Below are 20,109 nucleotides of genomic sequence, written 5' to 3'. Positions count from 1 at the left end.
TGTACAACCGACCATCCGTAGGTCAAGTACAAAATTGGTCAGATAAATAAATCTCTACTTATACTATTTTTAACACATGCTGTACCAGATCAGGAGTATTTGATTGGGCAAAACCCCCTTAACACTGTCCAATTGTGTCTCAACCCAACCTCAAAAATGTGGCATGTATGCATCATTTCCAGTTATTAGACTGGACAACCTGTTGTAGCTTTGAGTGTGAAATTACCCTGGAGCTCTGCACTAATACATCGATAAATTCTCTAAAATACTGATTTCTGAATTTTCTTCAAACCATATTGATCACAATCATATCTAATTACTTGCTGCTCCACCTGGCCACTGCAGGTGAGTGGAAGATCCACTGACTATTGCGGATATAACAATTATAAGGTAGGGTTACCTACCCTAACTTCTCAATTTTACAGCCATCATTCTTCATCGTTGCACACAGCAGTTTCATTCCCAAGTCTCCAATAATATTGCAGCCGAGATCCAGCTTTCTTAACGACTGGTTGGTTTTAAGAGCCAGAGCTAGATCCTCGCAGCAGCAGTGTGTGAACTCATTGCCCCACAACCTGAATAAGTCACACAGAGACCATTGATTACTGCCAAATAAAAAGATCGAAAAGAAACGTGTTACAAAGAAAAGTGTTACCACTAACAATGGGCACCTACCCCAGGGTTTCAATCTCACAGTCAGAATCCTGCAGTGCGAGAGAAAGCTGCTTCATTCCTGCATCTTTCAACTGGTTGTATTTCAGGTCAAACTCTTTTAGAATTCGATTTGTTCTTAAAATGGAAATTAGATCCTTGCCACATTGCTCTGTGAGGTCATTTGTACACAGACTGCAGAGAATTCAATTACATAAAGCATGAGAATCATAACACCATTAAAAGGTCAAAAGAGCAAAGGTCAGTTTATACATTTTGCCAAACATGTGATTGCATCAATTACCAGCTATCTTTTTGCAGAAAGGACACTAAAACCCACCAAGGAATTTGTGGTTGCAGCAAGAGACTTTTCCATTAACAAAACATAATGGCTGACATTCAAATTTAAATTAAGCACAGGATAGACCTTGATATTGCTGCAGTAAGGAAAGTTGTCATAGTCCCAGAAGACCATTGGGTTTCTCTCTCAGAGAGGCATACGGGCTGGTGGCTTAACTCAAGGATCACCACCTTTCAGGCAAAGGCTAATGTTGAGAAGGTGGGACCTCCATGATGGCCTCAGCCAGTGTGGGAATTGAACTCATGGTGTTGGTATCACCCTGTATCACAAACCAACTGTACAGGCAACTGAGCTGCTCCAGTTTCCTGCAGTGGCCTTCATCATGAGAGGATTTAAGTACAGGAGCAGATGTACAAGGCCTTGGTGAGACCATACCTAGAGTCTTATTTGCAGTTATGATCTCCTTATCTGAGAAAGGATCTAATGGCTATGGAGGAAGTACAACAAAAGTTTATAAGACTGATTCCTGAGATTGCAGGGCTGTTGAATGAAGAAAGACTAAATTGGTTAGGACTATATTCACTGGAGTTTAGAAGAACCAGGGGAAAACTCATAGAAACCCAGAAAAAGTCTAATGAGGACTAGATAGGGTAAACTTTGGTTATGAGGATAGACTGAAGAAGTTGGAAATGTCCTCCTTGGAGAGAAGAAGGCTGAAAGGAGATTTGGTAGAAGTTTTCAAAATCATGAATGAGCTGGACAGAGTAGATAAGGAGAAACTGTTCCTGCTTGAAAAAAAATGAGAGGGCATAGATTTCAAGTGGTGTGCAAATGAAGCATGGGTGATGCAAGAAAAAACTTTTTCACATAGAAGTAGGTAGTGTCTGGAATGTACTGCCTGGAAACGTAGTGGGGGCAGTATTTTGATAGAAATGGTGTGCAGGGATATGGGGAAAAGGCACAAGATCAGCACTAGGTAAAAGAACTGTGGATGGACAACGTGCTGAATGGCCTTTTTCTGCATAGTGAAAATTCTGTGATTCTATGAGCACAGGAAGGATGTTCCTGATGACTGAGGGGTCATAGTTTAAGGATATGGGGTAGGCTATGTAGGACTGAGATGAGGAGAAACCTTTTCATCTAGAGAGTGGAATTCTCTGCCACAGTAGGTGGTTGAAGCAAAAACATTGAATGCTTTCAAGAAAGAATTAGATATAGTTCTTAATGGCAAAGGGTAGAATGATTGATCATGACCGTATTCGATGGAAGAGCAGGTTTGAACAGCTGAAAGGCCTATCCCCATCCCTATTTTCTATGTTTCTATGTTAAAGAGTTTTGAAAAGTAGAAAAGGTTTCCTTACTGCAGTATCTCCAGCCTGCAGCTTGAGCTCATCAGTGCGCCAGCCAGATTTTTGAGGCCTGTATCTCCCAATGTGTTATTTATCAAGCTGGAATGTAAATCATTTCACATTTACAATAAAATCACAGATCTAAAGCATACAGTCTTAGGGCCAAATGATCAACTGGCATTTCAGAACTCAAAGTCCAACAAACTCCATTCCCAAGTCTAACACTAACACTTTTGTTTTCTTATTACTTTGTTTGTTCTGTTAAATATTATGGATCTAAACATCTGGAAAAGGTTGTTGTCAACACTGTCGCCTGTTGATAGGTAAATGTAAAATTCTAACACCCAAGACCTGTTGGCAATGTTTAAGTTCATAGGAACAGATAGCTAAACTCTTACCTGCAGCCCCTAAGGTGCTATAGAGTCCACTAATTTGGCCTTGGAAAGCGGACATCCATGACACAGAGAGTATAATGATATGAATTGTAACCTTGGCCATGTTCATGATGAAGGTCAGTGTGAGCTTAGTAAGGAGATGTAGTTGACATCAAGTACTTGGAGATTTTCCACTGGGTCACCAGCAGAAGATCTTCACCAGACAATAATAGTTATGATCAGGGAAGTCCGAGGTCAAGGTAATCAAGAGGAAAGAATCAAATGTTGAATCCATCCTTCAGCTTTGAAATGATGAAGCAGCAAATTACTGATGTGTTTTGAGTCAAACATTGCAGGAATGCCCCAGGTCCTTTCTGAGTTAGTTGATTTCATCTGAGGCAGGAAGTGGAGACTTCAGAATCCCACAATCAAGAATTAAAATAAATCAGCCCCACTGATCACTAGCCAATGAACATCTAAAGTTATGTGTGCCTATCATGGCTACAATTGTCCCCCGTGATTAAATATCCTGTAAATATTAATTGACCTGGAAATTACTGTGTGTGAGGTTTAAGGGTCTACACATTGCTGGGCCACTCTGTGTGTTAATGGGCTTTCCACCAATACTCAGGCACCAGCCGAACTACCAGGCCATTGCTTAACAGATTCGTTATCCATCATTTCTTCCCACCTCCCAAGAGGACTAAATGTCACAGGGTCTGGCTTCCAGGGCAGTGGACACTCCTCAGTATGTCAACATAATGATCATCCTTTATACATTAGTGTAGTCACTGAGAAGTAGCAGCACTATATCCCTGGCAGGGGAGGATTGGTGATCTGGATCAGGACCCTGGGCATTGAGGCGAGTTTTAATCCTGTTCTACTCCACCAATTGATATGAAATGACTGACTGTAAGCCGGGAATAGGACTCAGGATGTGTTCGTCTTTATAGCTCAAGTGTTATTCATGGTATGAGTATGGCCCACTGAGGCAAGGGCAGAGCAGCTTATTATCATTCTTATAGCAAAATTTCCAAATTCTAATTTCATTCCTATGAGAGATAAGATCTTCAATTTATGTGGCATCTTCCTAGACCTCAGTACATCCCCAAAATACATGATTAAAATCTTTTTCAGTGATGAAAGTTGACAGATAAATATTGGTGATTCACCCTAACTGAACTCCCTGTTTTTCTTTAATTTATATTTACATTTATCTGAGTGACCAGAAGGTTTGTTCACCTGAAAGACAGCATGCAGTAATTCCTTAAATCTTACTAGAATATCAGCCTGGGTTATGTGATCATATTCTGGAGTGGACTTTCAAACCCAAAACCATCTGACCCAGAGGTGGAATTTTTACCTCTGAGCCCAGGATGACAGCTGACTCTAATGTGCTGCTAAGAATTGTACAGAAAATGTCTGGTACCAAGTCACAGCTTACCATAACTCCTTGATTTGGTTTTTATTGGCAAGCAGAAGAGCACTCATAGAATTAACCATTTCCTCATCCATGATGGTACCTGTTAGACTATAGTTCAAATAATAGGTCAAATATTTCAGATAATATCCAGACAAATGTTGCAAAGAAACATAGAGTCACTCCTACATTGTGTCACACTATTTGCTCTTGTCCTGTAGCATTGCTGATAGGCTATAGTTAAAAGGTTTAATATTATGGTATAGCTGTACGACCCACTGACACACCCAATCCCAGAGTGCAATAGGACAGTATCTGATCCAATGTAACACCCAATCTGACAGTGATAGAATAGTATCTGACCTACTGTAGCACCCAATCTGACTGTATAGAATAGAAACTGACCCATTGTAACACCCAATCTGACTACGACCACAACAGTGTCTGACCCATTGTGTCACACAGTCCCAGAGTGCAAAAGGATAATAATTTATCTACTCTACTGTATTGCGCAAGTGCAGTGCATGAAAGAACTGATGTCTTAAGTAGACTGAGTTCAGGGCAAAACCTATCTGCTGAAAATCTCAACAGACTCCATATACCTCATAGAATAAATCAGACTAAATTATATTAGGGTGTACAAGACCTAAAAAGATTGTGCGATCATATCTTCAGTCCAAGAAATTAATACTTGTCTAATCGCTTACACTATCAGATATCCATCCAATCTCTCTTCCACACTGTCCTCAAAGCTGTCAGCCATGTGCTCAGCAAACTCTCCTTGAATCTAAATCATTTGCACACCTTCCTTCTCCTATATTTGAACTTAAAAAAGTCTAAAATATTTGTGTCATAGAAAAGTAGTGAACTCTTCAAATCCTTTATGGGCAAAATACTCACGTTATTTTTTCAAAGGATTTAATAACTGGTAACAGTCTTTTCAAACCATCTGGTGATATCCTGTATGTGGATAAATTGAATTCTTTTCTGTCCATATCAGATGTCTTCAGAATGTAGGCCAATGCTGAATAATCAGCAAGTGATAGTTTTTTGGAGGACAACACTCCCTGGTGGAGGGATTCATTCATTTCTCTCACTACTGACTTGTCATTCATCTCAGTGAGACAGTGAAATAGATTGATACATCTCTCTGGAGGGATGTCTGTTTGGAGCAACTTCTTCATGTAGCTTATGGTATTCTGTAGATCATCTTTCTGTTCCTCCACATGAGTTAGAAGACCTAGCAGGCACTTCTGTATCCTACACTTTCCCAACCCACAGAGAAATTGGAGAAACAGATCCAAGTGGCCTGTGTGACTCTGAACTACCTCACTGCAGGCACTTTTACAAACCTGAAAGAAGGTAGGCTTTGAAAAGATCTCCCAGAGCCGCCCCATCATACTGCATGCCATCAGGTTCCGTTTCTCATTGTGGTAAGCTACAAAAATATAGAGAGCTGCAAAGTACTGTTGGACTGTGGCATGAACAAAGGAGTAGACTCGCCTGTGGGAAAGTGGGGAGTACTCAATGTAATATTGCCGACAAAACCCACTACAAATAGATGAAATATCAATATTGAAGGATTTAAAATCTTCCTCATAAAAGACAAAAGTATGAGACTTAAGATACTGGAATGCAAGCTTGCCCAGATTGAGTATTGCTGCCCGGTCTGACTGGAGTAACTGGCATATCTTTTCAATTTTTTCCTTTCCATGGCCACGGTGTTCACGATGGTACGTCACCATGACAAGTAGAAAGTTGGTATAAATCTCAGTTACAGTGCTACCTCTAAATTCCTCAGCATGTGATGACTTGAAGACATGTTCTAAAACAGTGGTGAGGATCCAGCAGAAAGCAGGCACATAGCACATCATCCAAAGGCTACTTTGCTTCTTTACTAGTGCAATGATTTTCTCTGTCAGCTGTTCATCCTGGCATTTCCTCCTGAAATATTCTTCCTTTTCTTCATCTTGGAATCCCTGTATTTCTGTCATTCTGTCCACATAGCAGGATGGAATTCGATGTATTGTCGATGGGCGTGTTGTTATCCAAATAGATGCTGAGGGAAAGAGGTTCCCTTTGATGAGATTTGTCAGTAATGATTGCAGAGGCATTGGCTTCGATATGTCAGAGCACACAGGGCTATTTTCAAACTCTAAGGAAAATCGGCTTTCATCCAGACCATCAAAAATGAACAAGGAGCGGTCAGAGTCTTTCGGGTAAGTCTCACCCAATTGCCTCATATGTGGGTAATGTTGCTGTACTAGCTGTACAAGGCTCATGCTTTCGTCTGAGATGAGATTGAGCTCACAGAATGGAAAGACAAATACAAAATCATACTCCTGGTGTGTTTTTGACATTGCCCAGTCGAGAAGGAACTTCTTTACATAAATTGTCTTCCCGATGCCTGCAATGCCATTGGTAATGACCACTCTTGCTGGCCGTTCTTCATGAATGGGTCTGAAAATGTTCTTGTTCTCCATAGATTTAATAACTGTCTTGTCATGTCTGAGGGAAGATGATCCAATTTCTGTTACTTCGTGCTCCTTAGCATCGGTGATCCAAAGATCCGTGAATCTCTGAAGGAGGCAGATACGCTCCCCTGCAATTGATGTGTAATCTGTAATATATTCAAGTTTTTCCTTCAGGATTTTCTTATGATCATTTATAACTTGTTCATATGAATCTCCTGTAAGTAAAATAAGGGAAATTTTACATTCTACTTAGCTTCTGGACAGGAAATACATGCTAATCTGAACAGCCAATATCAGCTCGTAAAATGGAGTTCTATGCAAAAAAGTCCCTCTAAGCAGTTGTATTGTTCACAAGTCAAGCACCAGCTGTCCATCAAGCACTCCCAGGCCTAGGTTTACATATCATCACAATTAACTTGAACTCCTATGTGCTATTTCTGTATCAAATTCACATTTTCATTTGCTACATATCCATTCTTGTATACTATCAACAACTAATGTAACTGATCTGAAAATGTCAAATTGAATTTCTTTACCAATGTTAACAAAGGCAATGCCAAAAAAGGTGCTGTTAGGGAGAAAAAGAAAAGTGTTTATTAATTTGCAAGTTTACTCTTTTTGGAATTGTGACACCCGGTAAGTCGGCTCAGAATGCAATTGCCTCTTTACCATTACTTTAAGGAACCAAGCGGTTACAGAGTTCATTCAGACTTGAGTTATCTGACTGATTACAGAATCATTTTTTTTATTCACGCATGGGAAGTGGATGTTGTTGGCTTGGCCAGCATTTATTGTCCATCCCCATTTGCCCTTGAGGAGGTGGTGTTGAACTGTAGTCCATTTGCTGCATGTAGACCCTCAATGCCATTAAGGAAGGAAATCTAGGATTCTGACCCAATAGCACCGAGGAAAAGTGATTTATTTCCAAATCAGAATAATGAGTGGCTTGGAGGTCAACTTATGGGCAGTGGTGGTGTTCCCATTTAACTGACACCCTTGCCCTTCCAGTTGGAAGTGGTCCTGGGTCTGGAGGGTGCTCTTTAAGGAACCTAGGTGAATCTCCGCAGTACATCTTGTGGATAGTACACACTGCTGCTGTTGAGTGTTGGTGGTGGAGGGAATGAATGTTTGTGGATGTGTGTCAGTCAATCGGGCTGCTTTGTCCTGGATGGTGTCAAACTTCTTGAGTATTGTTGGAGCTGCACTCATCCAGGCAAGTGAGGAGTATCCCATCATACTCCTGACTTGTGCCTTGCAGATGGTGAACAGGCTCTGTGGGGAAAGGAGGCGAGTTACCTGCTGCAAGATTCCTATCCTCCGACTAACCAGCAACCAATTGCCCTAAAGGCCCAACAAATGAGAGGCATAGATAGAGTGGATACCCAGAGACATTTTCTAGGGCGGAAATGACTATTATGAGGGGGCATAATTTTAAGGTGATTGCAGGAAGGTATAGGAGAGATGTCAGAGGTAGGTTCTTAACACTGAGAGTGCTGGGTGCATGGAATGCGCTGCAAGCAGTGGTAGTGGAGAATGATACGTTAGGGACATTTAAGCGACTCGTGGACAGGCATTATGGATGATAGTAAAATGTAGGGTATGCAGGGTACTTTGATCTTAGTGTAGGATAATAGGTTGGCACAACATCGTGGGCCAAAGGGCCTATAATGTGCGGTACCGTTCTATGTTCTAAATCTTTCCCATGCTGTAAAAGCTGGGTTTTTTTTTAAAGTCTGTTTCTTGCATTCTCCTTCTTTTAGGTGTAAGACATTAAGGTTCAACTTTTAGTCTCCTTTTAGCAATGGTTAACTTCTGTACTACAAAGTATTCATTTATCATTTCCTTACCAGATTTGATAGATGGGGGTAAAGCCATGCAGCGAAAATATCCACCTGGAATCAAAATTGACAAGATTGTTATTTCGTTCAAATATTTTATTGGCTTAATGTTTGGAAAAAATTATTATACTATGGGAAAGAAGAAACTAATGAACTCTTCCATAATTTTTTTTAATGACATACAAACAGTAGAATTCAACACCTCCTCACTCTCTCCTTTCTCATTACTTTCAAATTTTAAACCAAGAGAAGTTACCCTTTCCTCTTTGTAGACAGAACAACTCTAGGATAAGTGTTATGAATGCAAATTCTTGACAAAGAACAGAATGCATTGTGAATCTGTATGCCCATGATGGTATGGCAGGACATTCACAGGCATGATTTCCCTATTAATGCACTTGGTAAGTAAGACAAATGTGACACAGCGCTACTATACGACCAATACAGATCTCCAGCACTGGAGAACAGTTAGGAAAATATATTATCTAATGATGTTATCTAATGATGAGAACAGATGCCACCTTGATTTCCCCTAAGGATAGCCATCAAATTAGAAGACATTCTGAAGATCTACCTCATTGAATTCATCACTGGGATCAATTTACTGAAGACACTGAACAAACAAAAAGTTACTTAACCTGGGGGCTACATGCGGTTCACCCCACTGGACATAGGCAAATTAAAATTCATCTGGTGGAGGAAACAACTATTGCAGAGATTTAAGTATGGAGATGATGCTTAACCAACGGTCTCCACGGGCATGGCAAAGACCCTCTAGTACATATCTGTAAATATTTGCTTGTATTTGGATTCATGAAAAGGGTGGTACAAGCTAGCTTGTATTTTTGATTTAATGTTTGAGATTTGTATTGTATTTGAGAAAATGTTTAAGATGAGGATGCCTCTTGCCTTGACTTTTGCAATGTTTAAATTTTCTTGTACAAAGTTTAAAGATAATGTTTTTACAGTACTTAATTAAAGATGTTTGTATAATAAAAGGGTTGGGAATTTTGGGATGAGACTCAGTTGTTTGCCTGTGAGGGAAATTTGACGTGGGTGATCCTATTCAGTAAGGCTCATGGGATCAAGGGAAAGGACTGTGGCCTAAACAACTAGGCCCAACATAAAATTGGCTAAACAGTTTCTGTAAGCAAGGCCTGATGGAATGCAACAAGGCAAGGGTTACCACAAGTCAAAGCAAAGAAGGACCATCCCAGATCTGTCTTGCATATTGAACAGGAGTGCTCGAAAATCATTAAGGAGTAATCAGCTAGAACAATAAGGAGAGGCATTATGTTTGTCTATTCCCCAGTTTTGGATCAATCATATCTTGGAAAGAGAATGGGCACACATCGGATGGGCTGGCCTAATCTCATTGGATGCTGTGACCCCTGCCCTGTGGCCCCATTGACTGAAGTCAGATAACACTCCAATAGGGTTCAGAAAGGAGGGGGAATGGGAAGGGACATCTGGCAGCCATTCCCTCAGTGAAGATTCGGCCAGCGAAGACTAGATGCAAGATCCACCTTCATGCTAAGAAGATTTTGAGTGCACCCGTTGATGGAATTCAGTGAATTGAGTCCAGCAGCCCAAAGCATGTTCATCAGAGCAGTTAGCATATGTGTTTTTTAGGCAGTCAGCCAAATTTGGGGAAAAGTTAGCTTAATTTGTTATGTAACGGTTGTTTCTTTAACTTGTAAATGTTTTAACAAAACTACTTTTGAACTGCAAGTCTTTGCTTGTCTCGTATAGTAGGAGCACCTGGATAAACATGTTTGATGAGTAATAAACTGGTGGAAGTATCTGCATAGAATATTTCACAGTCAATAGGCCCAGACAATAAGGTTTGAAATATTACTCTTCTCTTAAAAGTTGTTCTGGGCTTTGCCTGAGCTAAAAGGTATTGAAAAGCATTGCATGCCCAAGAACTCACTGTATCAAAAATTTTTCCTAAACCTATTCCTCACTCCTTGAGTGATAATTCAAACTTTATGACTTCAACACATAAAAGGTCCAATGAGGGATGGTGCAGTGCTGGAACAAATTCTGGTGAACAAAACTGGGCAGGTGGTCAAGATGGCAGTGAGGGAGCATTTTAGTGATAGCGACCAAAACACAGTACAATTGAATTTGCTATGGTGAAGGATGGAGATGGTCTGCAAACAGGGGTTTTAGATTGGAGGAAGGCAGATGTTATTGAAATTAGGCTGGATCTGGCCAAAATGGGCTGGAAACAGCAACTTATTGAAAATCTACAGCAGAACATTGTACAGTACAGGCCCAACATGTTCCCTTTAGGGCAATACGTAGCAGAAACCAGTATAAAGAACCCTGAATGTCTAGGAATATTCAGAACTGGATAAAAAGGAAAAGAGAGGCATTTAGCAGGTACAAAGGGAGCAAATCAACTGAAGCCCTCCTGGAGAAGAGAAAGTGTAAGGGGACTTAAGAAAGCAATTGGAAGACCGAAGAGTGGCATGAAAAAGCATTAGCAGGTAAAATTAGAGAGAATCCAAGAATATTTTATAACTATATTAAGGGGAAGACGATAGCTAGGGAAAGAGTAAGGCCCATTAGGGACCAAGGGGTAGGTGGACCTGGAGGATACTGGTGGGGTTTTAAATGAGTACTTCATTTCTACCTTCACTCTGGGGAAGGTGGGTGTAAGTACAGAATTTGGGGAGAGGGACAGTGAGGTTCTTGAGCAGACTGACATAGGGGAGAGGAGGAATTTGACATTTTTGCAGGTTTAAAAGTGGAAAGATCCCCATTTCTAGATGAGTTGTATCCTAAGCTACTGTAGAAGATGAGGAATTAAAAGTTACAGGGGTTCTGACTTAAAGTTTTAATTCCTCTCTGGCCGTAGGGAAGGTTCCAGATGACTGGAGGACATCTAATGCTGTACCACTTTTCAAGATCGGCAGTAGGGATAAACCAAGGAATCATACACTAGTAAGCCTCACATCAGTAGAAGGGAAACAGTTGGAAAAATGTCTGAAGGAGAGAATTAATCTCTACTTGGAGAGACAAGGTTTGATTAGGAACAAAAGTACAAATTGCTGGAGAAACTTCAAAGGTTCACTGGGCTTGAAACATTGACTCTGTTTTCTCTCTACAGATGCTGCCTGAACTGTTGAGTTTCTCCAGCAATTTTTATTGTTGCTTCAGATTTCCAGCATCCACAGTTTTTTGTTTTATTTTAAAATTTGATCAGAGACAGTCAGCATGGCTTTGTTCAAGGGACGTCATGCCTAATGACATTTCAACATTTGCAGATGGCAAGAAACTTGGAAACATAGCAAAAAAAAGTGCAATAGCAGACGTCAGGCATACATAGATATATTGACAAAATGAGCAAATGTGACAGATGGAATTTAATGCGGAGAAGTCTAAAGTGGTCAATTTTGGTGTGAAGAATGAAGTGAGGCAATATCAATTAAATTTTAAAGGGATGCAGGAACAGACAGACCTGGATATCTGAATGCATGTTTTTTAAAGCTGATTAGAAAAGTTGAGAAGGCTACTTAAATATTATTTATAGAGGCATACAGTTCATAAGCAAAATCCTATGCTAAACCTTGATAAACCATTGATTAAGACTCAGATAGAATAGTGGGTTAAATCCTAGATACTCCACTTTGAGAAAGATGTTGAGATTTCAGAAAGGGTTTTATTTGAATCGTATCAGGAATGATGGACTACAGTTATCTGGAGAGACAGAAGGAGCTGAACTTGTTCTTCTTACAGTGGAGACTGCTACTGGAAAATTTAAGAGTTTTGATATTCTAAAAAAGAAGCTATTTCCAGTATGGAGCTGGAGCAGTACAGCGGGCCAGGCAGCATCAGAGGAGCAGGAAAGTTGATGTTTCAGGTCAGGACCCTTCTTCAGAAATGGGGGAGAGGGAAGGGAGCTCTGAAATAAATAGAGAGGAGGGGTGGGGCTGGGGAGGGTAGGTGGGATGGTGATAGGTGAGTACAGGTAGGCAGTGGTGGGGATTGGTCAGTGAGGTGGGAGGAGCGAATAGGTCAGAGAGAAGTTGGGCAGGTTGTGTTAGGTTGTGTCAGGTCAAGGAGGCGGGGATGAGCGGGTGAGTTGGTCATGGGATGAGGCCGGGGGTGAGGAGATTTTGGAACTGGTAAAGTCCACATTGAGACCATTGGGCTGCAGGCTCCCTAGGCGGAATATGAGGTGCTGCTCCTCCAGTTTCCGGGTGGCGTCATTGTGACATTGGAGGAGGCCCAGGATGGACATGTCGTCCAGGGAGTGGGAGGGGGAGTTGAAATGGTTCAGGACTGGAAGGTGTTGTCGTTTGTCGCGAACAGACTGCAAGTGCTCTACAAAGCGGTCTCCGAGCCTCCGCTTGGTCTCACCAATGTAGAGGAGGCCACATCGGGAACAGCGGATGCAGTAGGCCACATTGGCGGATGTGCAGGTGGACCTCTGTCCGAGTGGAAAGTTTTTTTGGTTCTTTGGATGGAGGTGAGGGGGGAGGTGTAGGGACAGGTGTAGCACTCCCTGTGGTTGCAGGGAAAGGTGCTGGGAGTAGTGGGGCTAGTGGGGAGTGTGGAGTGGACGAGGGAGTCGCAGAGAGAGCGGTCCCTACGGAAGGCAGATAGGAGTGTGGAGGGAAATATATCCTTGGTTGTAGGCTCAAATTTCAGGTTGCGGAAGTAGTGGAGAATGATACGTTCAATCCGGAAGTTACTGTGTTATCTCTGACTCCAGTATCGGCAGTTCTTACTATGTCAAACTATTTTCAGTGGCAGAGGAGTCAATAGCGAGAGAAAAAGACGATTAGTAAAAGAAGTAGAATAAATACAAAGATTTAATTTTGATGCAGCAAATCTGGAATGTATTGCTTGGAAGGGAAGAAGATTTAATAGAAAGTTTCAAAAGAGAATTGGATAAATCATTAAATGGAAAACATTAACAGGAGGGCTACAGAAACAGAACTGGAGTGGAATGAATTATATAGCTCTTTCAAGGAAGTGGCACAAGCACAATAGGTTAACTGGTCTCATTCTGAAATGCATCATTCAATGTTTCAATGATAAATAGAATCAGAATGTTTAAAACACAGAAGAAATCCATTTGGTCTGTGCTATCTATGCCAGCTCACTGCAAGAGCAACTCAGCAACTCTCACTTCCCTACGGTTTCTGTATCCCCACAAATCTTTTCTGTTTGGTTGATTATCCAATTCTGAAGTTGTGGACTTGCTCACTGAGCCAGTGTGTTTGGTTGCAGACGCTTCGTCACCCTGCTAGGTCACATCATCAGTGTGCCTCCAGTGAAGCGCTGGTGTTCTGTCCCGCTTGTTATTTATATGCCTCGGTTTGCTGGGGTGGTTTGCGTTACTTCTGGTTCTGTTTTTTGGTGGTTTGTATATTGGGTCCAGTTCAATGTGTTTGTTGATGGAGTTTCGTTGGAATGCCAGGCCTCCAGGAATTCCCTGGCATGTCTCTGTTTGGCTCATACTATTATGGATGTGTTGTCCCAGTCGAATTCATGTCCTTCTTTGTCCATGTGTATTGAGACCAGTGAGAATTGGTCATTTCTCTTGGTGGCTGGTTGGTGTTCATGTATCCTTATTGTCTGTTTGGCCTATGTAATGTTTTTCACAGCCCTTGCATGGTATTTTGTATATTACATTAGTTTTATTGGTTGTGGTTATGGGATCCTTTACATTCATCAGTAGCTGTCACAGAGTGGTTATTGGTTTGTGGGCTACCCTTATACCTAGGTGGTTGAGTAGTCTTATGGCCATCTCTGATACGTCTCTAATGTACGGTAGGGTGACTAATGTGTCTGGCCGTGTTGTGTCTTCTTGTTGTGGGAGGTAGTTAAGTATTTGATATATATAGTATAAGTATCTGCTCTGTATACAGAAAGACCACACATATGGATCAGATACGTAATTACTCCAGCAACCACTCCAACACCCATAAACAGAGCTGCATCAGGGCATTATTCAAAGGGGCCACAACACACTGCAGCAATCCGGAATTACGCAAATCAGAACAGGAGCACTTATACGGAGTTTTTAAACAATCCACCATTACCTCAGTGACAGACCACAACAAGAAGACACAACAAGGCCAGACACACTAGTCACCCTACTGCACATCAGGGACATATCAGAGATGACCACAAGACTACTCAGACACCTAGGAATCAGGGTAGTCCACAAACCAACAACCACTCTGTAACAGCTACTGACAAATGTAAAGGATCCCATACCCACAACCAATAAAACTAACGTAATATACAAAATACCATGCATGAGCTGTGAAAAACATTACATAGGTCAAACAGACAATAAGGATACAAGAACACCAACTAGCCACCAAGAGAAATGACCAATTCTCACTGGTCTCAATACACATGGACAAAGAAGGGCACAAATTCAACTGGGACAACAATCCATAATAGCACGAGCCAAACAGAGACATGCCAAGGAATTCCTGGAGGCCTGGCATTCCAACTGGAACTGCATCAACAAACACATAGAACTGGACCCAATATACACTGAAAAACTGGAAGTAATGCTAACCACCCCAGCAAACCGAGGCATAGAAGTAACAAGTGGGACAGAACACCAACGCTTCACTGGAGGCGCACTGACAATGTTATCTAGCAGGGTGACAAAACGTCTACAACCGAACACATTGGCTCGGTGAGCAAGTCTACATCCTCATCCAAACCCGAGCTACAAATATTCTCAAAAACTTTAGATTATTCAATTCTCCTTGAAAAGCGTGATTGAATCATCCTCCACCTTACTCTCAGACACAGGATTTAGAATAGAATAGAATCTCTACAGTGTGGAAACAGGCCCTTCAGCCCAACAAGTCCACAGCGACCCATCTCCCTATAACCCACCTAAGCTCCACATCCCTGAACACTGCAGGCAATTTAGCATGGTCAATCCACCTAGCCTGTACACCTTTGGACTGTGGGAGGAAACCGGAGCACCTGGAGGAAACCCACGCAGACACTGGGAGAACGTGCAAACTCCACACAGACAGTCACCCGAGGGTGGAATCGAAACCGGGTCCCTGGTGCTGTGAGGCAGCAGTGCTAACCACTGAGCCACCATGCTGCCCAACAACTGCTTCCAATCACTTATTTTAAAAAATGCATTTTCTTTTCTCCCATTGGCTCTTTTGTCATTCATTGTAAATCAGTGTCCTCTTGTCCCTGATCCTTCTTTCTTATTTTTTTGCTCCATCTAAAAACTAGGCGTTAGGTATACACTGATTAATGTCTGTTAAAAAAAGTGGTCTAGGACCATATAATTTCACATCAATTTAATCATATTCAATGGGAATTATCACTTACGTTAACACTTATAAATTGTTATACATTACTCGTATCATTGTATTGAATAAAATTTCTGTTTTAACACATTATTTGGAATTGTCACTCATTTCTATTATGTTCAGAGTACACCTCTGAACCTAAGTGAGATTCTGCAGGCAATCTGACTTTACCCAATATTAGAATTGTACACTTAGGTTTATATTGCTTTTCCTTGTTCTTTCTAGTAAAGTATATCACTTCATATTTCTCTGTGTAAAATTTAATTTGCCACATAATTAACATTATATTAGTCTATGTCTTCTTGAAATCTATCACTATCCTCCGTGTAGTTTCAAATATTTCCAAGTTTTGTGTCAGCTGAAAGTTTTAAAATAGTGTCCTGTACATCCAATTCTGGGTCATTAATATAAATTTAAAAAAAAATTATCCCAGCAGAACTCTCTAGAACACCTTCTTCTAGATGAAAAAAACGATTTACCACAAATCCTGACACGCAATCAATTTCAACTCATGCTGACACTGTCTCTTGTATGCCATAGGCTTTAATTTTGCTGGAAAGCCTTTTTTCTGGCATTTTATCAAACAACTTTTAGAAATCCATGTAGACAATGTCACCCAAATTATTTTCATCAACCTACACAATTGCATCATCAAAAGACTTCGTCAAGTTTGTTAAAAAAGATTTGCCTCCAGTAAAATGTGCTGGCTATCCTTAATTAAACCAAATTTATCTAAGTGACTATTCATTTCGCCCTGAACTGTCATTTCTTAAAGTTGCCTATCACCAAAGTTAAACTGATTGGCCTGTTGTTGTTGGGTTTATGATTACACCCCTTTTGAACAAGAATGTAATATCAATCTCCCCAAATACCTTCTCTGCTTCAGTGAAATTTGTCTTAGATTCACGAGTACCTCCCCACAACTACAGTGTCATAACTGTGTAATTGTAGTTCCTCATCGCTTTTATCACACTGTGAATCTACAGTGAAGATACCTTGACTTTAATATCCTTTGTAAATTGGAGATTTTAATATGCTTACATCCCCACAGCCATGTACACATTTCTAATTGGAGTCCCTGGATAATTGTCAGTAGAATGAACCCTGGCTGATCATTCCACTACTTACCTCAGTGCTGCTAAAGCCAACACCCTTGTATCTGAGATCATCTAAATCAACGCATGCCCGGAACAGAACCTGACCTTTCTCCATCTAAAAATTAGTGTCTCCCATACTCAGGCATTATACTAAACACTGATTAATGTCTGTAAAAAACGCCTAGTACAATATAATTTCACATTGACTTAATAATATTCAAAGAGAATTACTTTTACCCATTGTTGATGCCCATAGATTCTGTTGATGATTACTTGCAAATTTAGTGATATCTTACCATGGTTGACCTTGCAAACACGCTCCACATTGATTGTAATGGGCATGGAGGTGACAGTAGAGTTTTCAATAACTGGTGAAATGATGCTGCTCCCAGTTTCTGCTTTCACGGTTGCAGTGATCATTTGATTCTTTCCTAGAAAAGTAGGAAGAGTTACACTCATTGGATGCACATGTGAACTCAGGATGCAGCTCCATATACTATTCTTTCTTATAGCCCATGACGCAAGCTGACTCTGTGTCAATATATGCTAGTCACTGTGTGATACTTAACGTTACATTCTCAAGAGGGACCAAAAGGCCGAAATGTTTAACAACAGCAGGAGATTAATTTTTAAAGTGACAGTCTACCAAATACACAACATCCTTCCTCATTTACATGAAAAGTTCCTGCAATGAAAACAATTCACGATATTTACAATCAACAGTCAATAGGGGTAAGATGTTCTGAAGGACATCAGTTCCTCTGTGGACCTCAGGTGTTTGTTTATTTTTCTCATTGACTTTTCTGGCCATTCCCTTTTCTCCAGATAATCTTTCGTGTTGGCTAATTTATTCACATTCAAAAATGGCAGTTCTTTTCTCTTCAGTTTTAATGTTGTGTAATTCTTTGGCAAATCGATTTACCAAAAAGTCTCTGTTTCACATGCATATTCTCCTGAATTCTTTGTAGTGATGTGATGTTAATACTTGTTAATACTTTATATGTATGACTCTTTCTAATTCTTTTGTAATCCTTAAACTAAACAATTGGGCTGAGCAGTTTCACAGCTTGGTATAATCTCTTCTTCTACTATCACCAGCAAGTTCTTAAATTACCTTGTGACTTCTTCTGTTCTTTTCCTTTCACCATCAATGTGGCTTTCAAGGTGAGATTTCACACGTGAAAATTACTTCTCCAGCATCTGATAGAGCTGACTGCTAATTGTTACAGATGGATTTTCGCCCAGTATTAAATGCCTCAAATTATTCATTGTCTTCCACTAAAAGTCCATTTACAGTCCAGTAATATTCATCAACGGGTTCATAAAAAAAGTTTGCATTCAAAAGAGCCATTTTGCCTTCTTTGATCTCTGTGTTCTTGAGCCATTTCGTGATTCCAATGTTCAAATCATGGATTAGCACTTGAAATGTCTGTGCCTATGTCACAAGTATGCAATGCAGCATCACTTTTATTTAGGTCATGTACTATAAGACAAAGTGCTTTTCCTGCATGCAATAGTTCATATTTGTCACTTGAACCAAGTACCGAGTCATCCTTTTTCCAATAGAATTGACTTTGAGTTATTTTCGAAATGTCACACTCCACTGTGATCATTCCTCTCTCTTCTCCAACAATGTCATCCAAGATTTAATGAAAACTGCTGGGTTTTCTTTCACTTTAAAGAACATTGTGGTCTGTTGATTTTCTGATTCACAAGTATATTCTCACACATCTTCTCGTTTCAGATCTCAGATTGACAGTTCAACAATAAAACCCACTTCGTACTTGTCATTGAGATGAAGCACTACAGCCTGTTATTTCCATTCTATACGAGCATCAGGTTTAGTAAGCTCACAGTGAAAAGTTGTAGTGCTAACGTCAGCAGCTTCCTCACTTTGAAGCATTTGTCTGAAAAGGACCAGGAGGGAATTAGCATTCAAGGAAGCACTGATTAGTTGTTCTCGAATGTTGCAAGTGCATTTTCCACTATCTTCTGGTTTAAATTTATGAATGATAGGCTCAATGATGGATACTTTTTACTTCACTTCATATCTGGTACTAGGCTGAAGTAGAGTGGATCCTTTTGTCCATTGTACTGCTATATCTGATCTGTTAACCTCACATAGCAGGATAGCAGTATCATCCTCTTGAACATCTTCATCCTTAAACTTTGTTTGAAGGTCATAAGCAAAGCTGCAATTGTCAGGTGAGCTCTTGATTGTGCATTACTAATGTCACAGGTATAGTGATCATTGTTGATCTTCTTGAGCAGATTATTTGTAAGGTTTAATAAAATGCCATTCTGATTCAATTCATACTTCTTGTTTGGTTTGATTTCTGTGTCAACCTTTGGTCTGATCACGTAGGCGCTGATTTAGCCTTGCAACATTTTGCTTGATTCCCTTATTCTTGATTTTCAACTTGACTGATCTTTCCCATGCTTCCCAGACCCCTATGGAAAACAATGGTATGTTTCTTTAAAGTTTGTGATAGATCAGTTGTAGAATCTGACAAGCAATTTGCGCCAGTCCAGTTGAGTTTGATTCTCTACAACTGCCTTCTTCCTAATGAAGCTGGAAGATTTTCTTTGGCAACATGTAAGGAAATATCAGACTGACTGTATAACTGCACATTCACTTTGTTACAACCCATTAAATGCATTGCTTTACCTGTGTATGTTAGTACAATTTTTGAAGGTTCTAGTGCTACATGACTCAGCTATTTCTGATGCACAGTTTCAAGTATCAATAAAACCGCCCGCTCTAGTATCCACCTTCACTTTTATCAGTTTGCCATTCAGTAAGGGAGTGATCCAGTGTCGTCAGCAGTGGCCCATATGTTGAAGAACAGGTCCTCTCCAGAAGTCTGAGATTTTCTCATGCCTTTTTTGTGCTGTGTATACTTTTTTCCTACTCTTCATATTGTATACCTGCGCTATATGTTGTTCATGTTTCTTCCTCGCATATGCCCATTTTTTCACACATGCTCCTTTTTTCTGCAGTTCCTGAATATAGCTTCTTGGAACCAAAACTTGTATTTTATAATCTATCTTCCCTGCTGTCCTGTATTCCTTAAATTCCTGCTTGTACGGGTGGATTAGCAAGCAATTTCCCTTGTTTTGAATATTTTGCCATTAAAGTCAATCTTTGATTTAATCGTAAAAGATTTCACAATAAGCTTATTACAAACTCCATGATAAAGGGAAAGAATGTTCATTTAAAATACATTTTGCGTGGTGTAACTATAAAATCAGCTTGTTTAATGTTACATTTATGCCATGAAAA

General features: G+C 40.3%; 1 protein-coding gene across 1 annotated transcript in view; it reads right to left on the bottom strand.

Annotated features, from left to right (window-relative positions):
• LOC109931367 (NACHT, LRR and PYD domains-containing protein 3-like) overlaps positions 1 to 20,109 on the bottom strand; it is a 48,554-nt gene that overhangs the window by 15,806 nt on the left and 12,639 nt on the right. Inside the window, exons 3-9 of the mRNA XM_048604460.1 lie at positions 17,123 to 17,257; positions 8,417 to 8,461; positions 4,996 to 6,784; positions 4,120 to 4,206; positions 2,314 to 2,400; positions 676 to 846; positions 405 to 575 (exon numbers count right to left, since the gene is read on the bottom strand). Of these exons, the coding sequence (XP_048460417.1) occupies positions 405 to 575; positions 676 to 846; positions 2,314 to 2,400; positions 4,120 to 4,206; positions 4,996 to 6,784; positions 8,417 to 8,461; positions 17,123 to 17,257 (2,485 nt within the window). The remainder of the gene's footprint in view (positions 1 to 404; positions 576 to 675; positions 847 to 2,313; positions 2,401 to 4,119; positions 4,207 to 4,995; positions 6,785 to 8,416; positions 8,462 to 17,122; positions 17,258 to 20,109) is intronic.

Source organism: Rhincodon typus, chromosome 13 (genome assembly GCF_021869965.1).
Source record: "Rhincodon typus isolate 14 chromosome 13, sRhiTyp1.1, whole genome shotgun sequence".
Taxonomy (NCBI): domain Eukaryota; kingdom Metazoa; phylum Chordata; class Chondrichthyes; order Orectolobiformes; family Rhincodontidae; genus Rhincodon; species Rhincodon typus.
The sequence above is the reverse complement of the archived record's forward strand: the minus strand, read 5'-3'. Positions and strand labels throughout refer to the sequence as shown.